The sequence below is a fragment of the Callithrix jacchus genome, chromosome 16, assembly GCF_049354715.1.
Source record: "Callithrix jacchus isolate 240 chromosome 16, calJac240_pri, whole genome shotgun sequence".
NCBI lineage: Eukaryota > Metazoa > Chordata > Mammalia > Primates > Cebidae > Callithrix > Callithrix jacchus.
The window spans coordinates 18,873,790-18,898,527 of NC_133517.1; the positions used below are offsets into that span (position 1 = coordinate 18,873,790).

General features: G+C 38.2%; 1 protein-coding gene across 2 annotated transcripts in view; it reads left to right on the forward strand.

The window, feature by feature from the left end:
- The window catches only part of NKAIN3 (sodium/potassium transporting ATPase interacting 3), a 722,168-nt gene that overhangs the window by 627,131 nt on the left and 70,299 nt on the right, over window positions 1-24,738 (forward strand). For both annotated transcript variants that reach the window (XM_035277208.3, XM_035277209.3), the window contains exon 5: window positions 19,554-19,614. In XM_035277208.3, coding sequence (XP_035133099.1) covers window positions 19,554-19,614 — 61 coding nt within the window. The remainder of the gene's footprint in view (window positions 1-19,553; window positions 19,615-24,738) is intronic.

The window sequence follows — 24,738 nt, forward strand, 5'->3', positions numbered from 1 at the left end:
ATGGGTTCTGTTGGTAAAGAATAAAGGAAGAAGGGATATTGAATAGGCAACTAGCAACCTACAACATATAAGCCTGTATGTGTATGTATTCTCTTCCTTCACATCTTCTAAACAAACGGTAGCTTACCAACACAGTCACATTGCTTTTGACTCTATCCTCCATAATTCATTCGATTTCAGTGGCCCAAAAACCAAAGGTCCAAGCCCAGGGCTGATTCCTCTAAAGGACAGGCTCTGCCGTTCCTCAGCTGCTCATAATAACAATAGCTTCCTGTACTCCTTGCCATGCAAAGAGGAGCAGTCTACAAACCAGCAACATCACTGTTACCTAAAAGCTTCCAGAGTCTACTAGAAATACAGAATTTCAGCCTCTTCCTCAAATCTACTGAATTAGGATTTGTAGGTTAACAACATCTTAGGTAGTATGGATGAAGATTTCAGTTTGAGAAGCAGTACACACACTCAGCTCTTCTACGGTCCCAGATTAGTGACCACAAAGTTTGGGAGTCTATTAGGAGCCAACTAGCTGTTAGGGTCCGGTAGTAAATCCATATCCTAGGCGGGGTATCTGTGAGAACCCTAGAGTAAAGCAGCACCAGTTTGAGCATCAAGCTGTAAACCTGCTCATCTATTTCTGATTGTGCTAGTAGTCAGAAGTTCTGGTCCTTCTTCCCTAATGTCGTGGGCTGGGGTCCTTCCTCCTAACCTCACTCCCTCTCCACAAAACTGGAAGAAAAGTAGCATTCAACTCCTGCTGACTCCCTGGTTTATCTTCCCTTTTCTTTTGGAGCTGTCCTTCTAGCTTCTTTGATCTTCTCAAATGAGCCTCACTTGTTTTTAATCATTAAAACCAACAACTCTGAGAATTTATCACTCTCCCGAAGCCTAGATTTTGGTTTTTTGTTTTTGTTTTTGTTTTTGCTTTATTGAATCAGGATAGCATTGATGTCTTAGTCAATTTGGGCTTCTATAACAGAGCACCGTAGACTGAGTGGCTTAAACAATAGAAATGGATTTGTCACAATTCTGGAGGACAGGAAGTCCAAGATCAGGGTGCCAGCATAATTGGATTCTGGTGAGGGCCTTCCTCTTGGTTCACAGATGGATGCCTTCTGTCTGTAGCCTCATGTGGTAGGGAAGAGAGACAAAAAGAGACCAAGCTCTCTCCTGTCTCTTCTTATTGGGGCACTAATCTCATCATGGGGGCTCTACCCCCAAAATCCTCCCTTCCTAATACCATCACCTTAAGGATTAGAGTTTCAACGTGTACATTCTGAGGGGACAGAAGCATCCAGTCCATAGCGCTTGGCTGTTAACCACAACCAGGATAAGGACTGAGTTTTACACCCTCTGAAAGTTTTTCGGCATCAGTCCTGTCTCCCAGATCTCAGGCAGATTTTTTTCCACCCTAAGTTTATTCCAAGCTTAGAGTGTCTCTGATGTTTCTCTTTTACCCAAGGGTGAAATCAGCCTAATGCCCAAAATATCATGAGGCATTAAGGCATAACTTGTTCTTTGTCCCACCATTTTTTTTTTAAAGTCCACTGTTAGTACAGCAAGAACTGCTTCTAGGTGCTGGGGCCAGGCTGAAATGCAGAGGTCGGTTAAGTAGCGCTGGATGGAGATAGGCAAGCTCAGCAGAACCTAATAATTGCAGTCTAGTTGGGTCCTAATGTCAACGCTTTGTGAATTTGGATGGATAAAAAAGCCATTAGATTTGACAAAATGTAGACGGTTAACCTTTAAGAGAGCAATCTTGGCAGAAAAGTAGGGCCAGAAGGCAGATTGTAATGAATTAAGCAAGGAATGAAAAGCAGAGGAGAAGAGGCAGCTGATAACATTCACTTCAGACATTTATGGGTAGAAGGAAGAAGCTATAAGATGTAAGAGAATCAAATGACATTTTTGTAAGATAAGGGAAAACTACACATTTCTGAAGGCAGAAGGAAAAGAGTCTGTGCAAAGAACATATTGAAGACACACTCAAGAGAGCAACAGAAAAATCTTTGAGAGTGAGGATAATGAAAGAACACTACAGATATTTTCTTAAAGAGAGAGTACTTCTCCTCAGATACAACAAGAAGGAATAAAGGAATAAATGTAGATACAAAATAGAAATGTAGATACAGGCCGGGCGCGGTGGCTCAAGCCTGTAATCCCAGCACTTTGGGAGGCCGAGGCGGGTGGATCACGAGGTCAAGAGATCGAGACCATCCTGGTCAACATGGTGAAACCCCGTCTCTACTAAAAATACAAAAAAATAGCTGGGCATTGTGGCGCACGCCTGTAATCCCAGCTACTCAGGAGGCTGAGGCAGGAGAATTGCCTGAACCCAGGAGGCGGAGGTAGCGGTGAGCCGAGATTGCGCCATTGCACTCCAGCCTGGGTAACGAGAGTGAAACTCCGTCTCAAAAAAAAAAAAAAAGAAATGTAGATACAAAATAGAATCAAGTGCGTCTGCAGATTGGTTCACCTATACAGTCTTACACTCAATAAAGTAATAAAACAGATAATATTTTGTATTACATTTAGGACTTTCATAGAATCAAAGATTTGTATTGTAGGAAAAGCTTATGGCAACAAATCTGTTGGCTTTTTTTTTTTTTTTTTTTTTTTCCATTTAAAGAGATGGGAAACCATGAATGAATAAAATAAACTGATTTGCCAGCATGGGTTTAAAGTAATGTAGTGGCCTTCAGGACTTGACACTATCTGGAAGAGTCCCTGAGACCATGCCTACAGATGAAGACAGGATTTTCCAAGTGCTGGAAACAAGGCTGGCAGCACAGTCTAGGCTGAGGCTGACAGTGACCTTGAGAACAGAGAGGAAGGCCAAAGTTGAAGATGCAGAAGTTAAAATTAGCTGGTTCTCATTTGGAGAGTCTGAGCATTGTGGCTCTGCTCTACTTGGTGAAGCAAGAGCTGAGCAAAGATGGCAGAAACTGGCTTGATTCAGGGTTGGGGCTTGGCATGGTCATCAATGGGAAGGCATGAATGAGCCACTGGGGGCTGTCAAGAGGGCAGTATGAAGCTACCCTCCATCATGGGGAATCTCTAATGTAACAAACTTCAACTTCTTGGATCTTTCCTGGTGAATGTGGAGACAGCTTGAACTGTGTTAAAGGCAAAGGACTTGAAGACTAAAGATTTCTATTTGATTCCTGATTTCACTATTGACTAGCTACAAGATCTAAAACAAGCTATTCTGATCTTTGAGTTAATCATCCACAAAAGAGACATAATACAGTTGTTCCTCAGTATCCGTGAAAGATTGGTTCCAGGACTCAGGATACCAAAATTCATGAATGCTCAAGTTCCTTATTTAAAACGGGGGGTATTTGCATATAACCTACACATATCCCCTGAACATACTTCAAATCACCCCATATAGTACCTAATACAATGTAAATGGTATGTAAGTGGTTGCTACATACCATTTTTTGTATTGTTTTAGGAATAATGACAAGAAAAAAAAGTCTTTACATGATCAGTACAGACACAACTATCATAGGCCTACCTCCATTGGTTGTTGAATCCATGGATGTGGAACCAGTGACACAGAGGGCCAACTCTATTCGCCTCACAAAGATATTGTGACAGTTAAATTATCACAGACTTAGAATTAAGTACCAGGCAAATACCTTAAAATATAGCTACCAACGTAACATAACTCTTTTTCTAATGAAATGTAAACATGCATCATAATATAAAGAGATATAATCTGTCTCGAAGCATCAGATCATTACCAGAGTAACAGTAGTGTAAGACATGCCCATTCAGATATTCTCTATAATTCTCTATAATGAATGAGAGCATTCTCTCAGGTCAGCTCCCAACATATAGAAAAGCAGAAAACTACCAGACTTGGTAGGAACTGTGATTCTGAGAGAGATAGCCTTGGGCAATCTCAAATGCCATTTTAAGGTCTTTAAAGCTCATTGAACACCATTCTCTCCACTGAGTTTACATGGCACTAATGCTTATTCCCATATAGTACCTCTCAGGACACAGCAGGGAGACCAAGTTCTAATTATCACTGAACCAACCCTAATGTCTTCTTCCTAGTTTGGTCCATGCAGCAGAACAGTTTCAGTCCGGTAAGTAATAAAGCAGAACTGAAAGAGAAAACTATTAGCTTATTTATTTATTTATTTTAGAGATAGGCTCTTGCTCTGTCACCCAGACTAAAGTGTATAAGTGCCATAATCATGGCTCCCTGCAGCCTCTAACTCCTGGACTCAAGTAATCCTCCTGCCTCAGCCTCTTGAGTAGCTGGGCAATAATTTGCATTTTACACACCTGAAATAGAAGCAGATATGCCATTTATTTTCACTCAGAGCTACAAAAAATTTATTTTTTATTTCAGGATTTTTGTGAGATACAGTATATCTGCAAGGAGTTTTTTTAACAAAACTGTAAGTTAGATCTTTAAAACACCTAGATATGTCACTGGTTTTTAAACTATTTTCTTTCAGACCATATGAATAATAACATTCCAGCCTCCAAAATTCCTTTCAGAATACCTTTCTGGAATTTGCTTAAATATGAACATGCTTCACCTGATAGATGTTGGCAGTTGGGCTGTCAATGTCTTCCCCAAAGGGGCTGGCTCTAGGACAACCAAGGCTGCTGAGAGCCAGCTCTGTCACCATGGAAACACAGCTGCTCCTGTGAGCACACATAGCCCAGCCTCACTCACCAGCACTGGTAGCACATCGTACCTGAAATATTTACATCGTAACAGCTTGAGTGTGGCTCGTGCAACCAAGAACTCATCCCTGTCTTCCAGAAATCACACAACTGGCTTCATCGACAGCAGCCAAACAAGATTACTCCCAGGGTAGCTTTCTTATTTTTTTCTAAAAGGTGAATTCCAAAGATAATAGAGCAGAAAACTCCACAACATCCCTTCCCCACCCCAGAATGGAACAGATCATTAAACATATTAAGTACTCTAAGTAACAAACATGTTAGAACCCCTAAACGTCAACATAGACACTCTAAGAGTAAGCCCTAATGAGTTAACCTCACTTCACTTTAGACATAGTTACTAGGCTATGCTGGGATTCAAGTATGCTATAATCCAAGGTGTTATGGTTTGTTTTGTCCCTGCCAAAACTCATGTTGAAATTTGTTCCTACACATGGCAATACTGGGAGATGAGTCCTAGCAGAAGGTGTTTGAGTCAGTGGGGGCAGACTCTGCATTAATAGACTAGTGCTCTCCTTTGGGAGTGAGTGACTTCTCACTCTCATGGTAATGAATTAGTTCCTGAGAGAAAAGGTTCTGAAAGTCTGGCTTCCTTGGTTTTATTCTCTTACTTCCTCTCCCTCCATGCAATCTATTTGCACACCCAGCTTCTCTTCTGCTTTCTGCCACAAGTTGACGTAGCCTAAGGCCCCCTCCAGATGCAGATGCCCAATTTTGAACATTTCAGCCATCAGAATTGTAAGGCAAATTCATATATTTTCTTTACAAACTACCCAGTCTCAGGTATTCTGTTATAGCAACACAAAATACAAAAAAAGCTAAGACACATGCACCTCAATGTGTAGATTCACATGCACCTGAATTTCATCAAAGCATTTAGCAATCAATTACATTGCAATAATAATGAATCTGCTGGACCAAAACCAGATGCAAGTATTTGAAGGGAAATATCACGTTAATATCATTCTAGGACTGTTCCAAAGACATTTCAGAACTCTTCGTTTGGGCCATAAGAAAATGGGACTCCAAGGAAAAGAAATCATTATATCAAAACAACAAGGGCATACATATTTTTATCACAGCATAATTCACAATTGCAAAGATATGAACTAACCTAAGTGCCCATCAACTGAAGAGTGGATAAAGAAAATTGGGTATATAAACATCAGGAAATACTACCCAGCCATAAAAAAGAATGAAATAATGTTTCATCAATGGACATATAGTGTTCAGAATAGCATCCGACTAAACCCTGTGCTAAGCACTAGATAGCCGTTATCTTGATAATTCTCATGATAATTGATATGATTATACCTATTTTACAGATTAGAAATGGAGGCTCAGTGAGGTTGACTACCTTTACCCAAGGCTCACTCTAATAGTTGTGGCAAAGACAAAGTTTTAATTAAGATCTCTCTGACCACAAAGCTGGACTCTTGACCACCATAACCATCAACTGTCAGGTGAGGTTTGGATCCCAGGAACATGGCTGAAACCCATTCTGAGACCTGGGTACATCAGAGCAACACTGTCGGCAAGAGTGGCCTCCTGTTGATTCCCCAAGTGTCAGATTGAACTCCTTGAATCCCTGCCACCCAAGAACAGTACTGGTCCTGAGAACAGAGGTGAAGTATTTCCAGCGGTCAGGAGAGAAGAGACACAGAATCTCAGATCCAAGGAGGATGTAGGAGCACCATACAGGAAATGTGGTGGTACTCAGTGTACATTTTACTGAGACCACAGTGGTGGCCCAATAGTCAATGACATGGGATCCTCTCCCACCCTTGATCCTAGAGTGCAGAGTATATGATCGGTTGTGGCAATGATGGAGGATGGGCAGGTCTGAGGCTACACAATGGGCTTCACTATCAGTTACAAAAGATGGTACTGAGCTGGGAGCAGTAGTGTGGGCCTCCAGTCTTAGCTACTTACCACTTAGGAAGCTGAGGCAGGAGGATCACTTGAGTTCAGGAGTTCAAGATTAGTCTGGAAAACATGGCAAGACCCTCTATCTTAAGAAAAAAAAAGAGAGAGAGAGAAAGCTGAGGCCAGTTGAGAAGGGGTTTCTCATACAGAACACCCTGAGGCCTTCTTAGAGCTGGGCCTATGGCATCATGAGTCTGATTTTGACTACTGTGCAAGGCAGTAGAATTAGGTGTCGTGGACTCCATCTGCTGATTCAGCCATGGAGATCACAGCATCTGCCACATATCACTAGGTAGGACTTTTACCTATGTCCTGCAAGTTCGGAAAGCCATGAAACATCATTTAATTCTAGAAAAGCAGATTTCCTGGCCAGGCATGGTGGCTCACACCTGTAATCCAAACACTTTGGAGACCAAGGCGGGCAGATCACCCGAGGTTGTGAGTTCAAGACTAGCCTAACCAACATGGTGAAACCCTGACTTTTAAAAAAAGAAAAAAGAAAGAAAGAAAGAAAAGCAGATTTCCCTGTTACGAAACATCCCTCAACTTCCACAGACACATATGGATAGAGGAATGCCTGTCTTTCTCTTAGATTCTCCTAAGAACTATAAACTCTCTATTTCTACATGTGACTTTATCTGCATCAAGGGGCTGAACAGTCTACTGAGTTTGCCATGATTCACTAGATGGCAGGAGCAGCATCTGCAACACAAAGAGTTCCAGATATTGCCATTTTCAAAAACATACCCTCAGTAGCTCCTTACTGGCTATGTCAGCTGCTCAGTGAGAAAGAGACAGGCAGGGGGTGGACATGCCAGTCTTTATGCCTGGAGGGTGGTGCCTGACTGCCTAAGCATAGGCTGCTCTGGGAACCTCAACTCTCAATGCATTCAACCTGGAGATAAACACCTATTGCTGGGTTATGTGGAAATCTGTATCTGGGGATCCATTGGCAAAAATATTTCCTGAAATGCAAAGGGTGCCCCAAAATAGCAGGGGCACAGAAAGAGTCCAAATGCTGTAGTAAGCCAGAAACCAGATTCAAAATGAGTCGTAAGAACAAGAATTTTGAGTACCTAGAGGTTGAAGTCAATAGCTCAAGATGGGAATATGGGACAGAGGTTGAATAAGCAAGTCTGCAGTTAGCCTGAATAGACACAGGCTAAGGGCTTCCCCTCGAGCTCAACTTTGAATCCAATTTCTTGGGTCTGACTGCATTTAAATGGTCAGGCATGGAGGAGACAAAGCTCATTGTAACCTGGATAATTTATTATTCCCCATAGCCACAAAGAAATGTATACTCAACTCAACCCAAGACCTTACCTGTCACAATCTGACACCACAAAAACAACTCTCACAAAAACAATCCTCAAAATATACTCATAGTCATCTGACACATTTATCAATTCTATTTTAGTTTATATTCTGGGTTGTAAATAGGTAAAGATTAGATGAAATTTTTCCATGATAGAAATATTTTTCTTCAAATGACCTTATAACACTCAGATATAATTACCCTATTAAACTACTCATATAATACCATTGAAGAATTATTGAATTTGGCAAGAGACACTTAGAAAAATCCTAGATGAAATAATATACTTAAATAGGCACTTTTATAAAAAAAAAAACTCAGACAATATTATTATTCCTTATGGGCTTACCACCAGAAATGCATTATCTGAGAATGAGGTTCTTTGTGAGTCAGGGTAACATTGGTGTCCTCCATGATATTGCTGAGCTAGTGTCTGCATCACAGAAGTATGTTATTGAAAGTCTTCTCTTCCTTGCTAGAGGCCAGCAAATCATTTGTTTTCCATTTTGACGCTATCTCCACAAGTGTTTCCCTTACACATAAGGGCAGTAAATCCCCAAAGCCTGAATGAATGTGATGCTGTGGCTGCTGTGCATTTTTATGGTCATCATGGAGAAAACAACTTATTTCCATATTCATTTATTCATTTGGAGTCCAGGGTGCCAGTGGGACTCTTAGGAGAGTGAACCAAATGTCTTCACATAATTTCAAGCTTCACTTGGCATAGGACACTGCCATCAAAGACACAGCTCTAATTCTGGATTCCTGAAGGAACAGTAAGAGAAGCTTGATTAAAAACAAACATATTAGGTATTACCAGGAGTCACATTCTCCCCAGAGTGATCCAAATAAATAAGAGGCCAGTTCCTCCTAAGACTTCTTCCCCTGGGGATCCTAAAAACCCAGACTTCTGCTAGGCACATGAGAGAGCACAGATGGACCTGCGTGACAGTTGCACAAAAAGGCCCTCTTGGGAGCCATAGAAAAAGAAATGTGGCCACGAATCATGGTGAGATGAAACTGTCCACCTACTGCCTCTTCTTGAGTCTCAGAGTTTTTGATAAGCCCTCTAGAATAAGGAAGGATAAACATGCTGTCTGTATTAATCTGTTCTCACACTCCCATGAAGAAATACCCTAGACTGGGTGATTTACAAAGGAAAGAGGTTTAATTGACTCACAGTTCAGCATGGCTGGGAAGGCCTCAGGAAACTTACAATCGTGGCAGAAGACACCTCTCCACAGGGTGGCAGGAGTGAGAATGAGTGCAGAAAATGGGGAACCCCCTTATAAAATCATCAGATCTCATGAGAACTCACTATCGTGTGGGGAAACAGCCCTAATGATTCAATAATCTCCACCTGGTCCCACCCTTGACACATGGGGATTATTTTAATTCAAGGTGAGACTTTGGTGGGGACACAGAGCCAAACCATATCACTGTCCAACCCAAAACTGAGGGTGAACCCTAGGACAAAGCTGAGCCCCAACCCACTCGAAGATGGATTTGGAAGTGTCCCAAATTAGTAGCCACATGTTATGCATCTGGACATCTCATTGTCTATCATCCTGACTTAGGACAAGAGGGTATGCTCAATTCAGGCTTGCTATGAGGCTTGGAACACTACCTGCCTGATGAAAACCACTGTATCAGTTCAACAGAGTGGCTGGAAAGGTCTTAACCTGTCATATTATTTCTCTCTCCCCAATGAGAAAAAGCAGGATGTATTCTGAAATATCCATGACTATTTTGAATATTTGGTTTCATGTAAAATCAACCAAAGTTAGCTCATAGGTGAAAAGACTCTAATAACCTTTTTCTCTCCACATGTTTATGTTTCATTCATTTGTTAAAGACGGTATTATATAATCATTGGCTTGTTCTTATGTTTAGTGCGTGTCCACACAATTTCAAAGCAAAGTAGCAAAAATCTGGACAACTTACTGAATCATGGCAATACCTCCGATGCACACGAGCAGAGCTGGTGTTTTATATTAACTGAGCAACATGGTGACACATGAGGGAACTTCAGGATTGCCATGCTGGAGTTCTGAAATTCATCCACTGTACTTCAGACATCCTTGTTTCCCTCCTTTATCTCACTTTGCAATGCAATTCTTCTCATTATTTATTCATTCAGAAACATTTGATGAATACATTCTTCTTAGCAGGCAAAGTGCTAAGCGTTAGAAATGTAAAACTGAATTGAGAAAAAGCTCTCATCCTGAAAGAGCTTCATAGTAGAGACAAACATGTAAATAACTACAATCACCATGTGAAATGTGCCTTATCTGAGGAGTATAATGATGTGTCAAAGTAGAGGAAGAAGTAGATACTCTCCCTGATGGAACTAGGGCAGGACTCTCAGGGGACATGACCTTCGCATCACGTCTCTCAGAGGGTAGTTCCTGCCATCCAGAACCTGCTTAGAAGATAACAGATGGATACGATGCTGTGATACAAAGCAGTATCTTGAAGCTACCATTACAGATATAAGAACAAAGTGCAGAGACTATTAAGACTAGAGATGGTTCAACTAAAGAAATCAAAGAAAATGACATTTACAACTGGGCTTAAAGAATGAGAGTGTTGGTGCATGCAGAGATGTGAGAACAGGGTGAGTAGCATGAGAACAGACTAATATACCATGTATTAAATATTATACAGAGAAACTTCTGTCATTCCTTAAGGATTCTCTTAAGGTTTAAGGCTTCAATGTTAGTGTGAATGTGGGGAAACTTAGGAGAGTGATGCGGAGTTATGTTGTTCAAGGATCCCACAGGCTTTCTTCAAGTTCAGCAATCCTCTCATCGAATGCCCCTCTTCTCTGAGTTCCCTGGATGAGCGTTTTTCCTCCATCTATTTCATCTAAAAGTGGCCATTAAAGACACATGATTTCAGGTGTGACTCAATTTTTTAGTTCACTCTTAATAAGACTCACAGCTAGCAGGACACACAGCCAATAATTATCCTCCTAGTGTCTACAGGAGTGAAACCTTATCTAGTTGATTCTTATACAACGCCTACAGGTCAGAACAAAGCAACCCCACATACAAATCCTATTGGCAAAAACTAATCAATCTCTTACACAAAGAGTGGAGTTAAAATGTAGTTTTATGTCATTTGCATTCATTAACTATATTAAAGAAGATGGAATGTATGCTGTCGGAATTTATAATATAGAGAATAAAGTCATTTTAAATTATATGACTACAGAAATGGATACCGTTAGTGAGAGAGGCAAAAAGGTGTCTTTAAAATGAATGACTCTTTTCAAAACTTCATTAAAAGCAGAGATAATCACGATTGTTATGCTGATGTTATTTACTTTATGCGTGTTTTCATTGGCAAGAATGCATTTTCCATTTCTTGTAGACAAGCAGAAAGCCACAAGGACTATTTAAACTCAAATTCTGGGAAATCAAGAACTACACAACAGTCAGCCATATACAAATTGCTGATTAACATGATGTCTAGACAGTTTCTCATGAGGGTAACATTATTAATTAAGCAGCAGTTTGGTTAATCACAATAGCAAAAGCAATTTTTGGAGTAAATATTTTATGAGTGTGTCCATCAATAAAGCAGAAGTAAAAGGAAATGTTTTAATTAATTCATTTGTAATAATGTTGAGATTATGTTTGGCAAATTCTGTTTGAGGACTTGGAGAAGGATTTAATATTTCCAGCATGGCATGTCATTGTATTATTTTTTTCAGCTAATGGTACCGTCTATCTCAATTGCCTGGCCAAAAATTCTTTTATGTCATCTATCAAGAAAATATTAAGGTCCATTAGTGAATAGTTAGATCTGACAAATGTTTTTCTTCTATACATTGCTCTGTTCTTTTAAAACTGTGCACACCCACATTTATCAGTAAGAAAATATTCACCGGATAGGGACACATAACACGCTGCCATATTAAGAACCTGACTTTACTTCTGCCTATCGAGACAAGTTATTTGGAAAAGGAAAAATAAATATATTGACCAGTACTCTTTAGCACATAGACAATGAATCTTTTCAGAAAATTCAGTTAAACTAATATTTTTTGTGTGTGTGTATGTGCGTTGGACTATTTTCTTTCTTTTTTTAATAGATATTTTATTGTGCTTTAGGTTTTGGGGTACATGTGACTAACATGCAAGATTGTTGCATAGGTACATACATGGCAATGTGGTTTGCTGCCTTCCTCCCCATCACCTATATCTGACATTTCTCCCCATATTATCCCTCCCTAAACCAATATTTTTAGAATAATCCATGGTCTTAAAACTATAAGAAAGAAGTATAAGTTTTGCCTTCATAAAAGTTCATCTATAATCATCTTCTCATGCACTCCTAACTTGATCAATGTCTCATCCTGCTTCCAAACCTGTCTTTGAATTTCAACTGTACTTACTCTAATGATAAAATGAAGACTGCAAAGCTTGCATTTACTTTCCAGTGTTAGCCATCTGGTCAGCATCTTTCTTTTTAGCCTAGAAGAAAATGTGCATTGGAATCACATAAAAATTTCCTGCAAAAAATATGTTCATTTTATATTATAAAGATTTCTTAGCAGGTACCTAGATTTTGATCCTTAAATGTATGAATATGTAAGAAAATAACATGTGGTTCAACTACTAACAGTTAATTCTTTCCAGTCCTCTTACAAGAGTGGAAATATGATCTAGTAGAGGGTGGCATAAACTTAGTTTCAAGTCAAGATTCTTTCATCGGGATAGGATTTTTTTTTTCCAAGAGAAATTGGTCTCCTGTTGGATTTCCAGGCTCAACTCCATCAAATTAACTCTACATATTGATATGTGAAAACAGTGTATCAGCATGACTGAATTCGTTCTCAAGAGACCTTCTCATCAATCCTCTAGCCTTTCTTCCAGTAAACGTCAATGGATCAACCAGTAAATGCTGATGGCCCCCAGCATGACAAATTGAATGAGCCAGTATTAGAAAACACCAAAATATATTTCCTGTCAAAGGGGCTAACCATATGCTAACATATACTTTAGGTATCATTTTCATATTAAAAACATCAAAAAAGACTAAATAATAAGTCACCTTACTTTAAGTAAATATAAAGGTGTGGGTAGAAGTATTATATTTTTAAAGGGGGGAATGTATTAGAACATTACAAAATAATATTTATTGTGGCATTGAGCTATCATGAAGACTTTAGCTTTACACTAGAAAAGTCTCACAGTACTCTATCAAAAAAATGTTTTGATATATCATTGCTTACCTCTCACCTATATAGATGAAAAAAAAATAATTTGTGAGATTTAATTTACCTGAGTTTGTGGTGGAGGAATGATCATTGGAACACAAACTATCAAGGAACTATGAGCTTTCTATCCAGTAAGCAACTTCCAAGATAGAATTTGCAATGTATCACCTAAATTTCTGTCTGCATGCAAAACAACAGAACTTGTTCAGAAATTGTCCATTCCAGCCTGATTCCTTCCTTCTGTTACTATTCTTCTCCTTCCTTGCAGTGCCACTGAAAGAAAACCCAGAGTGTCAGTCATTTTAGCCACAAGGGATAGGAAGAGAGTCTTGATCTGCCTGGTTTCAACTTGGTCTAGCTTTTTAGGGTTCAAAAGAAATCTGATTTATCAATGTTTAGGCACTAGAACTCATGTCACCCAAACTTATTGAACTGTTTCTCAAGCTAAATGATTATCTTTGAAGTAAGTTCTCCAAAGTAATGAATTCAAAGAGGTACACAAGATAACAACATACAATGCATGTATCAAAAGGGGCACTCAGGATAATCTGTGGAAGCATGGAAATGAAATGTTGCAGATTCCTTTTCTATTTACTTTTACCTAAAAACCTAAGGAACATCAGCTTTTAACAATATCTGACTTATCATACATTTAAGAATAAAAATATACGTAGCCTTTAAGAACTCTTTATAATATAAAATAAAATTGTATTTTTTAGCAGGAAATTTTTATGTTTTGCATTCAACGTTTTTTAGGTAGAAAGATTACACTCTACAGAAAGAAGTATAGTATAAATACACAAACCAGTAACATCATTGTTTACTACCAATAGCAAGTATTATATACTACATGTATTTGTATGTGCTATGTTTTTATATGACTGGCAGCACAGTGTGCTTGTTTACAACAGCATTAGCACAAATATGTCAGTATTGCATGTGCTATGATGTCACAACCGCTACAATGTCAATAGAAATTTTTCAGCCCCATTATAATTTCATGAGAACACCATTATTTAAGTGGTTCATCGCTGACAGAAATGTTACGTGATGTGTGACTATGCTAGCAGTAGCCTGTGGGGGAGCAAACCTCCATAGTATGATGCAGTGAGCAATGACTTTCATATTAGGTATATTGAGATGAATTACAATCTTTGTGCAGAGTTCAGTAGATCCACAGATTATGTTATCTGTTTTTAAGAAAACTAATGTTCACAAAATTTCAAGTGGCATAGACAATTTCTTGCAAGAATCCATGGATTAAAGATAAAATTAATTATGGACATGTATGAATTTTTTCAATAGCAGAGTTGATGTGTGTCCTCCTCTTAGTAAAAGCTCCCTGTCAAGTACAATGTAAAAGAAAAACAACAATGAACAAATCAAAGTGAAAATTAAAAAAAACCCAGAATTTGAATTGTCAAGAAAACTGTTTTAAATGTGCTATTTAAAATAAGTACGTTCTGCTTATACACTTTTGATGGGAGTGTAAATTAGGTCACCATTGTGGAAATCAGTGTGGCAATTTCTCAAAGAGCTAAAAGCAGTACTACCATGCAACCCAGCAATCCTATTGCTGGGTATATAACCAAAGAATATAAATCACTCTATTATAAAGAGACATGCATGCCTATGTTCACTGCTGCACTATTCACAATAGCAAAAACATGGAATCAACCCAAACGCCCATCAATTATAGACTGGATTTTAAAAATGTGGTACCTATACACCATGGAATACTTTGCAGCCATAAAAAATAATGAGATCATGTCTTTTGTGGGAAAATGGCTGGAGCTGGGGGCTATTTTCCTTACCAAACTAATGCAGGAACAGAAAATCAAATACCACATGCTCTCACTTATGAATGAGAGCTAAATGATAAGAATTTATGAACACAAAGAAGGAAACAATAGGGATCTACTTGAGGCTAGAGGGAGGCAGGAAGAAGAGGAGCAGAAAAGATAACTATTGGGTACTGGACTTAATAACTGTGTGATAAAATAATCTGTACAACAAACCCCCATGGCATGTGTTTGCCTGTGTAACAAACCTTCACATGTAATCCCAAACCTAAAATAAAAGTTAAATAAATAAGTAAAATAATTATATTCTGCTTTTAGCATATGTATTTTTTTTGGGGGGGTTTCAGTGTGACGGGAGAATCACAAGGAATCAGGTGTTCAGAGGAATGTATTGAGTAGAGGTGAGGAACTAGGATGTTGAAAAGTAAAAAAAGGAGAGAAGGAGAGGAAGAAAGAGGAAGAAAAAGAGGGAGAGAGAACAGGAATATTGCTTCATTTTAAAAATGGGTATTAATAATGGCCGATCAATATTTTGTGTATTTAAAATGGAAGCATTATACATGGAAAGGAACAACCAGTATGAGCCTTTCTAAAAATATACCAAAAAGTAAAGGGCATCAACATAAAGAAGAATTTACATCAACGAATGGATAAAATAGCCAGTTAACATCAAATGGCAGTAACCCTAAATTTAAATCGACTAAATCCCACAATAAAAAGATACAGTCAAAACCTAATGGTATATCCAAAGATACACAAAGACTCAAAACAAAGGGTTTGAGAAAAATTTACCAATCAAATGGATAGCAAAAATAAATAAATAAACAAAAAGCAGGAGTTGCAATTCTCACATTTGATAAAATAGATTTCAAAGCAACAAAGATACAGTGGTAAAAGGATCAATACAACAATAAGAGATCTTAATACCCAGATACATAAGACCCATAACGAGATTTAGACTCAACGAGACAGAAAATTAATAAGGACATCCAGGACTTCAACTCAGATCCGGAACAAGTAAACTCAATAAATACAGAGTTCTCCAGCGTATGTATTTGTAGGTAGGATGGAAAAACATGGGCTACATGTACAAACACAAATTGATGATCGTAGTTTTCCCCTCCCTGTGTCCATGTGTGTCCACTGTTCAACTCCCACTTATGAGTGAGGACATGTAGTGTTTGGTTTTCTGTTCCTGTGTAAAACTTAAGCAATTTTCTCAGTATCATTTCTCCATCTCTGCTGTAGTCTACATTGTGCAGAACCTGCTGCGAGTCCAAATATTAGTTCACAGATGTGACTGTGAGAATTACAGTTCCCTAAATATGTCCACATCCTCATCTCTGGAACCTGTGAATAAATCACTGCACATGGCAAAGGAGAATGAATTAAGATTGAAGATGAAATTGAGTGATAATCATGTGACCTTAACATGCAGGGGTTATCCTAAGTTGTCCAGGTGTGTCCAGCATCCTTAACAGTAGGACAGGAAGGCAGGGGAGGACAAACCAAAGAGATGACAGCTTAAGATGGAATCAGCCCAATGGTGCTGGCCTTTAAGATGGAGGACAAGACCATAACCTAAGGAATGCAGGAATCCTCTAGAAGCTGAAAAGGGCAAGGAAACAGAGTTTGCTAGATCTTGCAGGAGTACAGCCCAGCTGACACCTTGATTTTAGCCTTGTAAGGCCCATTTCAGACATCTGACCTTCAGAACTGTAAGATTTGTGTTGTTTTAAGCCACTAAATTGCATCCGTCTCTTACAGCAGCAAGAGAAAACTAACGCAAGAGAGGTCTTGATTTACAAATATGTACACTTGCAGGTATACACATATACACACATACCCATAAAGGAGAACCCACCAAGAACTAGAAAGTTGTTTGTTGGCAGATGCTTTCTGACATACGGTTTAGTAAGAAAATCTCCTGACATTATGAAACCAGCACTATCACAGGCTAACATAAAGAAATGAAAATTTGCAACAAATATAGCAAAGGCTTTCCCCCATAAGACCTCATATAAATTAATAAAAATAATATCAAGTTAATAAATGGGCAACGAATTTTTGAGATAATTCACAAAATAAAAAACATAAATGGCTAATAAAATATGAAACTCTGTCAGATGAAAGAAAACTATTGCAAAAATAAATAACTGAAGAGATGCCATTTTGTTTATTTTTCTTGGCATGCATTTTTAAGTGGAACTATCCTATGGATATGGAAAAGCAAGCATTGTCAGTCACTGTTGTGGTAGGATAGATAATACAAACTTTCCAAAAACCAATAATGTGTAAAAAAAAAGTCATAAAAATATTCAGTGGCACTTCTGCAATAATAATTTTACCTCTGAGATCATCAAAAATTTAGGAAAAGCATTAATATTTTTCCTAATATTATTTATAACTTGAAAATAACTTTCAATAATAGAACATTACCTTAATATATTGCAGTATATTTAAATGATACAAACTTACATAGTCATTAATAATTAAGCTTATGAAGAGTACTAGAGTCCTAAGAGTATAAGTGATGTATAGCAACTATAAGAGAAGGAAATCTATTGTAAAGTTATTGGTGATGGGATTGGGGTCATTTCTTCTTCTCTATGTAACTGGTTTCCTGAATGGGTTGGTAGAATACAGTCAAAAGGCAATTTTGTTTATTCTCTCACTACCTATTCAAGTACACGTTATGGCTTTGTTCTAGTTCATCCTTTGGATCATATTTCAAGCAGACCTTACAGCTGTCTTAGTCCCTCAGAGATATTAAATATCTAGTCCAGGTCGTTGAAAATTCTCATCCACTGAAAAACTCCTCCTGAGCTTCAGTCTGATTTCAACTTGCAGACTTGCAGAGGGAAATAAACACTGCACTGCTTCCTCCTCTTCTCACTCCACTTCTCTCACTGTTTTATTGTAGGGATGAAGTAGGAGAAACGATGGGAGAAAAGTAGGGAACAAGGGATTAGCATGAAGGGCTCCATCATAATCTGGCAGGGATACTCTCTGGGTTTGACATCTCCCGCATGCTGATGCTTCTTCTTGTGGGGTGTTTTTAGGGGTTCTTCAGAATCCCACCCTGCCTCTCCTATGGGATCCCTACCTGTTTCCTGGATGATCAGCCTCCATGGTTTGCCACTTTGTACCCCTACTTGCCTTCTATAGCCAAAGTACCATCATCCTGAGGTCACGTATCCCTGCCAGGAAGTCCTCTGGGGTGGCTCCAACTCCAGAACAGCATAGGAAACTCTCTCCAGAGGCCTTACCCCCAGACTAAGGGCCCACATACACATCCTGCCCTGCCAACCCTGCCCAGTCCTGTCTCCACACATTATAATCAAAAGCCCCTCTAGACACACCCTCTTGCCTTTTGACTCTTGCAAGTGTGAGTCAGGTGCCAAGCCCCCATGTTTCCCAAAATGTAAGAAATGTTAAACTCCCCAAGTGCTTTCTGAAGCACCCCCTCATTTGGCTTGAGTTGAGATGAGGTGCCTGCTGGGTGGGAAAAGCCATAATCACCCTGGCAGATTTCTCTGGAAGCCCTTCTCCTAAGACCTCACGCTAACGTTTTCCCTTACCTCTCACCCCCTCAGAGCTTCTTGGGCTTTAGACATTCTAGAGAAGGATTACAAGCTCAGGGTCCTAATTCACATGGGTAGTCAAAAGCTCCAGATATCTTGTTCTCTGCATTGGAAACATCACCCTTTGACACCAGGACTACCAGGAAAAGTTTATTTTCCCAGTGTTATTTTACAATGGGAGTAAAGGATGGAAGCAAATGTTAACAAAGGCAAGAAGAGAAACTGTAACATCTATCAAGTATCTATTTTTCATACCTATGGAAGTGCTTATAGTAAGTATTTTTAGACTAGACTAGATTCTTTGACAATTTTGTCCTCTAGGAAATGCAGTGTCTTTGGCTCCAGGGAACAAAAATCATCCTCTTAGCATCATAAATTCAGAGGTTAAATTCTACACCTGCATTTATTCTTTGAACTACTAGTATTAAAAGTATAAATTATCTCTTCTATTTTAACACTACCAAATCACCAATAAATTAATGTGTTTTCTTGTGATACGATTAACAAAGCAATTTAGTATCTAAATATGATTTACATTCCCAGAGCACTTTAAATAGTTAAGTAGATAATTGGTATTTAATTTATACGCAATATGTTTTGATTCTTTCTGTAGCTTTTAAATATTAAAATAGTTATAGTTAATGAGTGCTAGTGCAAAATGCTCAACCGTCAGAAAAAAAATTAGAACTTTAAAATGGATTTCTTAATCTTTGCTGACTATAAAATATAAGAACTGCAAGCCCCAAATCAAAATCTAAGTGAAATATCTAAAAATTGGTTTTTCCCCCATTTCTGTGTACTTTTTAGAAAGCTAGTAAGGCTACATAGAAAAGACTCTTAAAACCACAGCTATCATTTCTAAAGAGTTTTTCCTACTGCAAATTCTTAAAAGTTACTCATAAATGTTTATCTTTATTAGATTATATTGGCTCTTTAATTATGGAAACTTGGAATCGATTCTTAAAATACCCATTTTTTCTTTTTTGCAGTTGGTGGGTTTTGTGTATGCCTGTTATGTGATCAGTATTTCCATGGAAGAAGAAGATACATGTAAGTACTGTTATCTCTCTCCCTGTGGGCTCCTTTTCAATGAGACACAGCTTCCAAAACTAATCATTACGTGGCTATGAAATCTTTTATATCTGGAGTCTACAATGATTGAACTCAGCATACTAAAGGCATAGTCAAAAGCTGACAGACTGAACCGCACACAAATAAGGTGACACTACATATTGAAACTCTCAGTTTGTGAGAGCTTGCACAGACCCAGAAGCTCAAGGACTGCTGTCATATCATATCTTAGCAACTTTTCATCAGACACCTAACCATTATGCCAACCAGGCAATCAATGGCTGTTTTATCTATTACCAATTTTACATATGCTGGTGGCAGAATTTTGAAGTCTAAATAACAGTAATGATATCAGGACATAATACACTACATTATTAAAAATTTGTATATATATAAACTATATAAAATGCAGTGAAGAAAACAAAAATTTACAACCTTCCAGGTGAGATGCAAAAGAGAACTACAAGAGGTGCTTAGAAAATGAATGGAATGTCTAAAAGCTAAATCACGCTTTGTCAGAACACCCAAAGAAAAAATATATATTAATATTATGACCTGAAGTTATATGATAGAGCTTTAGCAACATAAGTCAACAAATGGCCTTCACTGAGCACCCGCTAATGTATAAGTCACTTCGTGATACAACTCTATTAGGGACTCATGTAATAGCAAAGAAAATTTTAATTTACTTTTAAAAAATAAATTATTTTAGATAAAGAAATCACACCTTACCAAACCAGAGACTGCACTGCAGTCACTGTTTGAATTTGCACCAAGATGAAGCAAAGTAGCTAGCCATTAAAACTCTCTTCCAGAACACAGTCTCAAAGGGGTCTGATAAATGCTTCCCATCAAACAGATGGGTGGTAGATGATATTTGAATTGTAATTTAGAATCTAATGGGGTCTATCTCAATTTATTTGACTCAGTCTCAGACCCTGAGATTTAACGTATCAGGCGGTGAAAACATGCAGACAAATTGCATCATGTATTTAATGCTTACTCAGGGTTTGTTTTTTTTTTTAATGCTAGATAAGACAAAAAGTTTCTGTCACTTGACAAGTGCAGTTCTAATGGCCACACTTTCACTTTGAGGTTAACTTCAAAAACTCTATGTTTAGGAGTTTTATTAGTAGTTCTACAACCTGAGGAAGTTAATACACAGAAGGATAGCAGCATGTTTCCAACCCACAGCTAAGACAGGCTGCACAGCCAAAACATTTGGTTGAGTGTGAACAATATTAACTAGAATTTCAACCTAAAAGTTATGGGACTTTGAGCTGAGTAAATTGAAAAAAATTAATAAATTGATAAGTACCACCTGAATCTCTCATAAAGTAGATAACTGCTTTTGAGTAGTTATCAAACAACAACAACCAAAAACAGTCCCCTTTCTTTTCCTCCACACTGAACTGGTCAAAGACTGAAAAGACACCAGTGCTCAGTTGCACCTGACTGTGGGAGAAAAGGCAGATTCATCAATAGTCTTCTATTATCTAGTGTAATAAATATATGAAAGTCTTTTCTGTGAGACTTGTGATTTAAGCAAAGCTGGGAAATGCAAAATGGCATGCAAAATAAAAGACTCATCTAAATGGATACTTTTTTTAACCTTCTATTAGCCTTCTTTTCAATGTATATAAATTGTATTGCTCACTGGCAGATATTGTCATTCCATTGACTTTGATGTCCTTAATTAGCTTAAGTTTCTCTATAGAAATCTCTGAATCAGCTATTTCAATGCCCTTCAAACTGGAATTGAAGCAGCTGCTAGGAGACTATTCTATTACTGGTTTAATTCTAGTGTTTGTTATTAGAGCCGTACATTACGTTACCAAGAGACATTTGGATATAGTACTTGTGTTGTCATAAATTCAAATTGACTTCTAGTCAAAACGAGTCTTGGGTGCTCAAAGCAAAGTATATATGAGTATATATGCCCAAGACTAACTTAACATGATAATCTGCTGGAAGAGAGATGACAATGGAAAGCAGTCACAAATGTTTTAGTCTGATAGTTCTCAATTGAGGGTAATTTTATATTTTTTATTGAAAGAATTGGGAATCAAAAGTGCAGAGGTAATTAAATTGTCCCAGAGTCTTCAGAAGGCAGATGTGAGCAAAAAGTAATGTCTGAAACCAATTCCAATGATCTCACACACTAGTAAGTACTATTTGTGCCAACACTTAGCTTTTAGGTGCAATAATGAACTGCCACTTGGATATGACATGACCAACCCTCAGTCAGGAAGACATGTTCTTTGAATTGTTTTTCCAAAACTTATACATAAAATAAGCAAACAATACGGGTAGCTTCCCAATGTGTCTAAGTGCACTTCCAGGAAGCTTATTCTAAAAGAGAACTGCAAATATAATGTCAATTTTTTGGCAGGCAATATATCCTTTATAATTTTGATTCTATTCTAACTAATAAAAATTTCTGCATTTTTCAAAATGCAAAGTTAAGCCTTGTTCTTGGACTGAAAGCTGCCAGCCAGTCTTAAAAATTAATAACAGCTACCACTTCCCTCCTCCGCACTATTAAAGTGGATATATGGGACCAACATTTCAGACAGATATTTCCGAAGGGTAATAAATAATTGAGAAAACATTTATTTCTAGCCACCCATCTTCTTAGTTACCTCTCAGTCTCTTTTATTAACTATTTCTTATCAAGATTATGATTGCAGGTCAAAGACAATGAAATAAAAAGCTCAGAGTGCTAGGTGGGGTCAGGGCTTTCCATCATTCGTTCTAATAAAAAAGCCTAGTTATATCTCTTTGTTCCATTTTTCATTACTTTTATATACATCTATCTATCTATCAATCTCCATGAACACTTTCATAAGACTAGAATCTCTGGAATCATAATGATAAAAATCTGTCAACATCTTGTTTGGGGATCCTTTGCCGAAAATGAACTTGTGGATTTGTTACTACCTTGTTACACTTTCTAGAAAGAATGTTTTTAATTAGAGAAATGTGGAGATAAGGCAAATATGCTGAAAAATAGTATTTTACTTGTATAAATACTGCCAGGCTTTTTCAGAGGGTCAGTTGCTACTCCTTCTAATATTAGGCTGCAAATTGCAACTAGCATGTTTATTTGGGCTCACAAAGGCTAGCCTGGGTTGAATATGTTGAATGATGAGAGAGAGAAGTATATTGAAAACCCTAGCAGTTTTTAAAAAAGGATATAAAACCCTCAGATGTGGGTTCAATATTTTACATTAAAAAGCTCTAAATAGTTATTTATATAAGCATTTGACCCTTGCTGTTATACTTTTGGGGAACTTTTTATTGGAAGGAAGCATAACTACCGGAAAAACATTTCATCGCTCTACTGTCCTTGAAGCTTCCTGCTGGCTAATGTTCATGTATTTACCTGTCTGCCCATGAATTCTTTCTAAGAAAATGAAGTGATATTTCCATAGCAATGGTGTGAGCAGAAATTTTTTAACAATCCTATCTCCACCTAAGAATTTATGAAAGAAGCTAATAGTAGGAAAAAAAAGAGACTAGTTTGAAGATTAATTTATGAATTTCCTTTCCCCACTTATAATGTATGAAAGCCTCAGAGAAGTAAAATGACCACAAAGCCAGACACCAGGGGAAGGAATAAGCAGAGGCCTGGAAGATCTTCAGAGCAGAAAACCAGCTCATTGTTTAGCACCCCTAGCAGTGTATGGGTATTTGAAGGTGAGAGGAGAGGAGAATGTTGTGAGTCAAAAATGGAGAAATGTGCAAGACCTTTCCGGTAAGGGCGATCCTGAAGTCACAGCAAACATTTCAAAGAAGCCACCATGTTTGCCTAATAAGCCATTAAGAATGTATTCATTCTCATAGTGCATAATTCTCTTATTTGATAACTATCTAGTTGGTTGCATGTAACTGTCCTAAAGGCTGATCTTTCTCCATCAGCCTCACCAGAGCTCAGATTTAGTTCCTGAAACATTTCCTTAATTTGCTGAGATGGCTCTGCCAAATAGCTGCACAATGACTAGTTAATCCTCCCAGTAGCACAAATCTATGAGGGCAGAATCTTTGTTTTGCTCCCTACTATAACCCTAAGTTTAGAAAAATGCCTTGCATGTAGAATTCAATAAAGAAATATTTGTTGACCAGGTGTGATGGCTCAAGCCTGTAATCCCAGCACTTTGCAAGGCCATGGCAGGCAAATCTCTTGAGCTCAGGAATTCAAGGGCAGCCTGGGCATCATGATGAGACCCGATCTCTACCAAAAATACAAAAACGTAGCCAGGCATGGTGCTATGCACCTGTGGTCTCAGCTACTCGGGAGGCTGAGGTAGGAGGATCACTTGAGCTCAGGGTGGCCGGTGAGGGTTGGTGGGATGGAGGCTCCAGGTTTCAGTGAGCTGAGATCCTGCCACTGCATTCCAGACTGGATGAGAGAGTAAGACCTTGTCTCAAAAAAAATGAGAAAAATAAATATTTGTTGAGTATATATTGTTAAATAAATTTTCTGGGCCCAACAACTCAGTTTTACAAAGTCATTTTCAAAACCCAAAGGTTCTAAAGTTTGATGAAATGAGACTGCTTTATGTTTTGAATTTAGTGATATGTCCAATGCACTTGCAAATATGTTTGTGAGGTAAGTAGAAGTCCTACATTTTTAATACAATTAGATATAGTTTTAGTAATTTTGAAAGTCAAGAAAAAAGAGATAAAATAAACCTCCACTGTACCACGTCAGAACAAGAGCTTGATTTTGTAAACTCCTGGACAAGACATCCCTGAGAAAACAGGGACTTACTTGAAAGGGATGCCCTCACAGAATAAAGCAGGCATTTAGGAGTAAACTCATCTGCAACATATGGTGAAGGGGACAGAGCTACTGTCAAAGAGTGGGGACTAGTAGGGTGGTAACCTAGGCCACCCCACACATGGGAAGTTCAGGCAGCACAGAACAGGATCCCAGCTACAGTGCTCTGGTTGGGTGACAAGATTCCAGCTCTTAAATAGGCTATTAAATACAGATTCTCTCTCAAGAAATAGCATAAGCACTCAAATACCCAAACCAGGAAACCAACTGGGGACTCCTCACAGGGGAAAGATAGAGAAGCCCCTATACCAATGTAGCAG